Below are 9,156 nucleotides of genomic sequence, written 5' to 3'. Positions count from 1 at the left end.
AATTATTTTCCCTGAATATATCTGAGTGAATTAAAGATCAGAGATTACATTTTTTGTTTAAATGACGGAAACAAAAATCCAAACTGGAATATACGTAAAGGTATAAATTCAGTTTTCTATAATCACAGGAAACACAACACCTCCAAATATGACCATGAAAAAATAAAACGATTTTCAAAATTGATTAGAATAATTATTTTCTGATAAAAATAATAGCACAGGAAAATCCTTTTAATAAATTAAAGGTTAATTTAAAAAAATAACGCAGGAAATGGACATTCCATTTTTTAGGACACAGATGTCTATCTCAGATTTCAGATAGGTGTATTTTTTTTTTATTATTAAGCAATTTTAAAAGTACATATTCCGGTGAAAAGGATATCAAAATTGAGAGAATAACAAGAAAAAAGCAAAAATGTGTTGTTTTATCTAGTAAGAGAAAACACTCGGGTTGGAAACAAGATATTTATGAACAAATTGTTGCTTTGTGTGTAAGTGATATGTAGACATTCAGAACTGGGTACATCTGCACCTTCCGTCGATACAGTGTCGTCTGTTCTGAGGACATATCCAGGCGTTGATTGCTAGACAGGTCTGCACGTCAGTACAAGCTGAAAAAAATAGAAAATATGATAAAGTTATAGAAATAAAAATTGCAGTGGAATACAGTTAAGTTGTTACTGAACAAAATAACATATTCTGTGACCAAACATAGATATCTACAGAGTTACTGCCTTATTGACATGACATAACGTGTACTGTATTTCAAATTAGTGCACTGATTTAAAATGGTTTAAGTATTTGATATTGAGCACATTTATAAGGTTTAAACACATTAAAATATTTATAAAGATACTGTACAGAATTCACGTTCAAAATTCCAAATAAGCAATGTAGATTTAGAGCAGGGTGACCCCTGAAAACACCCGACCTGGGATCAGGTACCATTTTAGAGTGAGTATTTTCATGTCGACTGGTCAGACCCTCCAACAGTTACGCACGGAATTGTTCTCTGATATGGTTTAAGAATTGTACACAGCTGATAAATCGATTTATTGTGACACTGGATTGTTGACAGATTTTTTTGTTTTTCCTGATAATGACATGGAGCACACAGCGGATGTGACCGGTCGACATTGGAACCACCATCCACGGTGGCGCCTGATTCCACCTCTGATGTTTTAGATGTTCGTGTTTGCTCTACTCCTGATTTGTATTGTTTGAATTACTTAATACATTACTGCTGACTAGCGAGTAAGTCTGTATAATCCATGCTTCTTATTTAAGGAATCTATGAGAGTTCTCATATAATGATTAATTTGCATAATGGGCGAAGCCCGTTATGCTAAAATTATCATGTAAATGTCCCTGGCAACAAAACAATGATTCCTTATATTTCCATTTCATTGTGAAATAAAATTGTAGACTTAGACATTAAGAATGTAGACTAATCGATTTAAATTACACGAGGACTTCCATGCCAATTTCAATAGTCCTAGCACACTGACGTCAAACACAAAGGCAACCGCACGAGATTTACATGCATATTTAACCTCCTTAGCGTCAGACACAGAGACAGATGCGCACAAAATTTGCATGCGTATTAGGCCTCCTTAGCTCCTGACCTATCGACCTGCCTAATTTACATTCCGTTATCAGGAAATCAACTCCGCTTACTTTCAAAGGGTTATTATAGAGAAAAAATTTAGAAATGGAAATATATAATAATTACAGAATGGAAGATAAGTACATGTAAATAACAAAACAATTAATTTCATGAAGTACGTACACAAAACGTAAATAACAAAGTTCCTTTAGGTTCTATTTGTGGTTATTACAGTACATATCACATACTAATGAGGTAGCGACTTACTCCATGTGGTTGTTACGGTACATGTACATAAGTTGTTGACACAGTGGATCTCGCTGCCGGAATCACACGACGTATGATGACAGGAATTGGTTTCCGTACAGTGTTCGCTGGTAACTAAACCTGATAGAACATTTAACTGATTGATATAATTATTTTAAATACAACTCAATAAATTGTTTTAGGAAGTATTTTTCTTTTGAAATTTAAAGATAAGAAAAGTCCAATAAAAAAGTTAACAAACATATATCTATTGTATTCCTTTTTATGTATGTTATCAATTCTTTTTAAAATAACATATCAAAATTTTAGTCATCTGATCCTGATGAATTACTAACAGTGCATATGTTACTTTTTTCAAAACAGAGAATTTAGTTCAATATAGACATACACTTGTCTTCACACAATAGGTTTCATTTGTGAATACCAGTACCACCCACAATTCAACCTTGTCTAATATCTTGAATATTTACGAACATAAAAATAGAATTTTAAAACCCCTAAAGAAACTTATAAATCACAAGTTACAATATAAAGGATATGAACCTATTTCTTACCAACACAGAGTGCAATCAAAACAAATTTCGTGTCCATTGTTCTTAGATCTATCACAAACACTCGCTTGTCTACTTTATCTTATTGACCTTCTGTCACGTCTATGATAAGTCTTTATTATATAGGAATATGATATACTGCAAAGTACAAGTATATAAACATCTATATAAAAAAGCTAGAGCCGAACATAATTTAAATATGTATATATATGTAACGGGAGAGGAGAAAATGCAGCGGACCAGACCGGGATTCGAACCCGGACCCCCTGAAACTCCGGTCAGGTGCTCTACCAACTGAGCTATCTGGCCACCGGCGATCGAACCCGGCTGACCGCCACATTCCTCCCTCCTTAAAGGTCTTTGGCCCTCCAAAGACCCCAACCCAGGCTCATCCCTGGCCGGTCTCGCACCTGTCAATTCCAGGGCATGGCACGGCACCAAATGTAACGGGAGAGGAGAAAATGCAGTGGACCAGACCGGGATTCGAACCCGGACCCCCTGAAACTCCGGTCAGGTGCTCTACCAACTGAGCTATCTGGCCACCGGCGATCGAACCCGGCTGACCGCCACATTCCTCCCTCCTTAAAGGTCTTTGGCCCTCCAAAGACCCCAACCCAGGCTCATCCCTGGCCGGTCTCGCACCTGTCAATTCCAGGGCATGGCACGGCACCAAATGTAACGGGAGAGGAGAAAATGCAGTGGACCAGACCGGGATTCGAACCCGGGCCCCCTGAAACTCCGGTCAGGTGCTCTACCAACTGAGCTATCTGGCCACCGGCGATCGAACCCGGCTGACCGCCACATATATAAGATCACTGTTTGTTATCATCACCTTTTTCACCCTTACAAGTCAAAAGTTTGCTTTTCACCGTCAATATGTTTTTTAAAATACTAAAAAGAATTATTTCAGAATATATTTTAACAATTTATAAATCAATTTCTTTCTCCCGATAAATTAAGAACAAGCATGAAGATCAAAAGCTGAGAACAGACACCAAAATTCAAATTTCAAATTAATATAATTTCTGAAATAATTTTGAAACAATATTTTCATCTTATGTTTGTATTTAATAATATTATATAAATATGGAAATTGTTTAACATGAATGAAAATACAGCTTTTGATCTTTGGACGAGGCGTTATGATATAGAACCACTTCTTTAATATAGGTAAATAGAACACGCCGATTTCTTTATTAGCTTTTCTGATCACATTTTGTCCGGCGTCCGTCTGTCTGTCCGTCTGTCCGTCTGTCTGTCTGTAAACTTTTCACATTTTCGACTTCTTCTCAAGAACCACTGGGCCAATATCAACCAAACTTGCCACAAAGCATCCTTGGGTAAAGGGGATTCAAGTTTGTTCAAATGAAGGGCCACGCCCTCATTCAAGGGGAGATAATTGGGAATTAATGAAAATTTGGTGGCATGTTTTAAAAATCTTCTTCTCAAGAACCACTGTGCCAGGAAAGATGAAACTTATGGGGTAACATCCTCAGGTAGTGTAGATTCAAATTTGTTCAAATCATGACCCCCGGGGGTAGGGCGGGGCCAAAATGGCCGACCAAAGTTTTACATAGAAATATATTGGAAAATTCTTTAAAATCTTCTTCTCAAGAACCACTGTGCCAGGAAAGATTTTTAACATCCTCAGGTAGTGTAGACTTGAAGTTTGTTCAAAATACATCACCCCCAAAGTTTGATGGGGCCAAAATGGCCAAAAGTTTTACATAGAAATATATTGGAAAATTCTTTAAAAATCTTCTTCTTAAGAATGACAGAGCCATAATTCATCAAATTTATATGGAAGTATACTCAGGTAGTGAAGATTCAAGTTTGTTCAAATCATGACCCCCGGGGGTAGGGCGGGGCCAAAATGGCCGACCAAAGTTTTACATAGAAATATATAGGAAAATTCTTTAAAAATCTTCTTCTCAAGAAGGTCACTGTGACCTAATTTTTAGTAGGCGACTTTCGAAAGCCCAAAATACATCAACTGACAAAGTTTGATGATTCTCAGCCAATAAGTACCTGAGATATTCAAAAGTAGGTTACCATGACCTACTTTTCGGTTGACATTCTCTGAATACCCAAGATGCATCAACTGACAAAGTTTGATGATTCTAAGCCAATAAGTACCAGAGATCTTTAAATAAAGCCATAAAATGTGAAAAGTAGGTCACTGTGACCTACGTTTTGGTCATCACTCTCCGAAAACCCAAGATGCATCAACTCACAAAGTTTGATGATTCTAAGCTTATAAATACATAAGATACTTAAATAAAGCTATAAAATGTCAAAAGTAGGTCACCATGACCTACTTTTTGGTCGTCACTCTCCGAAAACCCAAGATGCGTCAACTCACAAAGTTTGATGATTCTAAGCTTATAAATACCTAAGATACTTAAATAAAGCTATAAAATGTCAAAAGTAGGTCACCGTGACCTACATTTTAGTCAACATTTTTCAAAGTCGCAAGATGCATCTACTGACCAAGTTTGATGATCGTAGGTCTGAAGGTAATCAAAATATGCCTTTTAAACAATATGAAAACATATGCCTGCAAAATTCAAAAAGTAGGTCACAGTGACATACTTTTTCATAAATATGCTTTAAGGTCCCAAGATGCAGCAATTTACAAGATTTGATGATTCTAATCCTCTCAGTGTCTGCAATAATGGGATTAAATGTTTGAAAAAGGATAAGTCATAAAGTTCAAAAAGTAGGTCAAGGTGACCTACTTTTAAGTTGAAGTTGTTCAAGGACCCAAGATGTATTAACTAACAAAGTTTGATGATCATAGGCCTTAAAGTGTCCAAAATATGCCTTCAAATCAATTTGAAAACAAATGCCTGCAGAATTAAAAAAGTAGGTCACTGTGACCTACTTTTGATTCAACATGATGTGAAGTCTTAAGATGCATCAACTTACAAGATTTGATGATCCTAGTCCTTATAGTAAGCAAAATATAAACGTTTTTATCAATTGTAAATTTAGGTCAACTTTGAAGTGACCTTGAGACCACGCCCTTTGCCCCAGGGTCATGCCTTGAACAATTTTTAATCTTCAACATATCCTGATCCTTGTATGTAAGTTTGGTGAAAATCTGCCTGGTGGTTCTGGAGAAGAAGATTTTTTAGCAACCAGTACTTTTGGTTTTGTTTTCCTGATTATCTCCCCTTGTTTAAGGATACCCTGTGACAAATTTGACACTGATTGGCCAAGGCGTTCTTGAGTTATGGTCCATTTTCTAAAAAGTTAACGCACACCGCACACCGCACGACGCACACCGCACAAATGGCCATAGCATTAGCTCTTTGAGCCTTTGGCTCAGAAGAGTTAAAAATATATAGGAAAATTCTTTAAAAATCTTCTTCTCAAGAATGACAGAGCCATAATTCATCAAATTTATATGGAAGCATCCTCAGGTAGTGAAGATTCAAGTTTGTTCAAATCATGACCCCCGGGGGTAGGGCGGGGCCAAAATGGCCGACCAAAGTTTTACATAGTCTCGTTCAACCAGACGCTCGGCTGTCTCCGTAAACTCCGACCAGCAGAGAGTCTGGTAAAGAATCACGTAAGCGTTTGTAACCGTCAGAGGGCGCTATCTTGTTTTCATTTTGACGATCCTTTTTGAAAACAAATGTTATATGTGTTTCTTCTTCTGGTTTGTGACTTTATATTAATAAACTAATCTTTAATTTGTGACACCAAACGAGAAATTACAATATCAATCGAAGGAATGTGTATTACGCAGGTAGGGCTACACTACTTTCACTTTTGCTTTCGTACGGAATATTTGCAAGACATAATAAAACACACTTACCTATAACTGGTGGGCAACACCGTGAACAATTCCTATCTAACAGCTTTAACTTTTAGACATATAACTTTTACATCTTTAAGTTATTTTTCTCCTGGTTTATCATGTATTTATTTAAATCGTGTAGGTGTGTTCTTTTCAGCCAATCCAAAACTTTACCAGAATTTCGGTAAGCCTCGTTTTGGCGTCACAATCGATAATACGTATCTTTACCAGACCCTCTGGCTGGTCGGAGATTTACGGAGACAGCCGAGGGTCTGGTTGAACGAGACTAAGTTTTACATAGAAATATATAGGAAAATTCTTTAAAAATCTTCTTCTCAAGAATGACAGAGCCATAATTCATCAAATTTATATGGAAGTATCCTCAGGTAGTGAAGATTCAAGTTTGTTCAAATCATGACCCCCGGGGGTGGGGCGGGGCCAAAATGGCCGACCAAAGTTTTACATAGAAATTAATGGGAAAATTCTTTAAAAATCTTCTTCTCAAGAATGACAAAGCCATTATTCATCATATTTATATGGAAGCATCTTCAGGTAGTGTAGATTCAAATTTGTTCAAATCATGACCCCAGGGGGTAGGGCGGGGCCAAAATGGCCGACCAAAGTTTTACATAGAAATAATTATGGGAAAATTCTTTGAAGAATAGCAAATCCATGATTGATCATGGGATTACTTTTGGATTTTAACTTTTCAATAATAAACCAATTTCTACTTTTTCTAAGCTACAGTACTCAGGTGAGCGATGTGGCCCATGGGCCTCTTGTCTTTTTATTTGTAAAATCAGTTCATCAAAGGAAATAAAAATGATTTTACACGCAAATGCTATGAATTTTAATTAAATAGATGCTTGAGGTCCTCATTGGGAATATGTAAGTGGTCTTTAGATACCCCAATACAGACAGTATACATATACAGGGTGTCCCATAATATATGATACCATTTTAAATTATTGTCAGAAACTCAAGTCTTGGCCAATTTCTTTGAAATTTGTCTCATTAAATATTTGAATAAATACAATTTTTAGCAACAAATAATTTCAGTTAAAAATTTTCACTTAGTTGGAATAATATAGCCACATAACTACGTCAAAAAATTGCTAAAAATTGCATTTCAAGCAAAATGGATTTATCAAACTAGCTGGGTATACCCTCATTTCAAAACTAATTATCAAATCCTGTCTTAATATATTGGTACTAAACCTAAATTTAAATCTTTAATTTATCTAAAAAGGTATACTTCCAATGGAAATCTAGGTTATAACTAAAGAGAAATGAACTGTTGTCTTAAGTTATGGAATTTTGTGCAATGTCTAGACATGAACATTACCAAGATTTGACGTCATTTAGGGGACATAATTTAAAAACCATAGCATTTTCAACCTGAACTCATTTTGTCGTGTTCCTTTCAATGTCCATCAAATTGTGTGAATAAAATTGGACAGTATATGCAATGTTTATCGTGCATTTGTTGTAATTCAATATTCATTACATTATATTTTATATAATCGTGAAATGGTATCATATATTATGGGTTTTTTTTTCTATAAAGTTATTTTTTAAACCTCTATACGATTAGAAGAAAGATTTCACGATGGCTTTTATTTAATATACAAAGATTAATTAAAGTATAAATGTTTACTCATACTGTAAAATAGCAAATGTTCGTTTTGGTTTGATTTTCGTTGTTTTAAAGTTATGAAGAAACCCAATTTATGTCCACCACCAAATGCAATTTTTCACATATTGTACTACTGAACAATTATTCAACCTCGTAATCAAATCCCCGTTTACCAATATACTTTCCAAGAACCACGAAATTTAATCCCTCGAAAATATGTGAATTTACAGTATGTCGACGATATTTGTAAATCGGATGTGGATCCTTAAAGACTGCAAAGAACTTTTGGAAAATTTGAAATCGCCATTTTTTTTTTAACATTCAATAACATCAAAACGCACAACTTTTTACACTTTATAATCCATTCCCCGAGATTCCATTTTATATTATAGACAACGCTTCTTCAATAACAGTAAAAGTAAGAAATTTTCCTTTCTTTTATATGGTCTACAAATTACTTTGTTAAAGATCACTCTGATTCTACAAACAAGTGCTCTCAGGATGATATTAAAATGAGATTGGAGTTCCTTTCTGACATTTATGTATAGTCTTCAGAGACCAAATCTTCTAACAAACCGTTTGAATGAGCTGGCCTTTTTATATTCCAATGAAGGAGAATTTATTTTTTAACATTCTTCTTAAAAAGAAGAGGGCTATGCTATTGCTTTTAACGCAACATTTAGGTAAAGCAAAGATGTATAAAAATAAACAATGATTACGTTAATTCATATGTCAATTGGATATATACCAGTGAACTTGGAACGTCTGTTTTGAAATTTCTTCTAATTTAGACTGGAAAAGATTTGAAAAGAAAACAGCATCCGAAAAAAAGTGTAATAAAGGATTCATATACTTGAGTTTCTGCATGATTGACAATCTTTGTTGTTTTTGGAGACCCGTCTTTAAACAATCTATTGGAATTCCTGTGGGTACAAATTGCGCCCCGTTATTAGCAGACCTATTTTTGTATTCAAAAAAGCAGAATTTGTGCAAAATCTTATGCGTGAAAAGAAAAAAAATACTTGCTGTGGTCTTCAACTCAAGATTTAGATAAATCGACGACGTATTGTCAATAAACAAAGGTAATTTCCATTCTTATGTTGATGCGAAATATCCCGGTCAGCTTGATACAAAAGATACCACAGAGGTTGACACATCTGTTTTGTAACTGGATATTTTACTTGAAAAAGACATTAATGGTTATCTAACAACCAAGCAATATGATAAACCTGATGATGAGAATTTTTTATTCGTCAACTTCCCTTACTTATGCAGCAATATACCTTCATCA

General features: G+C 35.1%; 1 protein-coding gene and 1 non-coding gene across 2 annotated transcripts; both read right to left on the bottom strand.

Moving 5' to 3' along the window:
- Window positions 1–445: 445 nt before the first annotated feature.
- LOC134261348 (serine protease inhibitor Cvsi-2-like) lies at window positions 446–2,529 on the bottom strand. The gene is made up of 3 exons (XM_062743786.1): window positions 2,428–2,529; window positions 1,874–1,993; window positions 446–611 (listed from the first exon to the last, which is right to left on the bottom strand). Exons 1-3 carry the CDS (start codon window positions 2,462–2,464, stop codon window positions 511–513), a joined length of 258 nt encoding a protein of 85 aa, XP_062599770.1. The 5' UTR covers window positions 2,465–2,529; the 3' UTR covers window positions 446–510.
- A 595-nt stretch (window positions 2,530–3,124) lies between these two features.
- On the bottom strand, window positions 3,125–3,197 carry Trnas-gga (transfer RNA serine (anticodon GGA)). The gene has a single exon. It is a non-coding gene; the product is annotated as a tRNA-Ser (tRNA).
- Window positions 3,198–9,156: the final 5,959 nt, after the last annotated feature.

Source organism: Saccostrea cucullata, unplaced genomic scaffold (genome assembly GCF_032062105.1).
Source record: "Saccostrea cucullata isolate Sc308-1 unplaced genomic scaffold, CSIRO_AGI_Scuc_v1 ctg827, whole genome shotgun sequence".
Lineage (NCBI taxonomy): Eukaryota > Metazoa > Mollusca > Bivalvia > Ostreida > Ostreidae > Saccostrea > Saccostrea cuccullata.
The sequence above is the reverse complement of the archived record's forward strand: the minus strand, read 5'-3'. Positions and strand labels throughout refer to the sequence as shown.

Coding starts and splice junctions, on each gene's coding strand:
- LOC134261348 (XM_062743786.1), bottom strand. CDS start 2,464: ATGGACACGAAATTTGTTTTGATTGCACTCTGTGTTG. Junction 1,994..2,427: donor TTTGATTGCACTCTGTGTTG/GTAAGAAATAGG, acceptor ATGTTCTATCAG/GTTTAGTTACCAGCGAACAC. Junction 612..1,873: donor TACCGTAACAACCACATGGA/GTAAGTCGCTAC, acceptor TATTTTTTTCAG/CTTGTACTGACGTGCAGACC.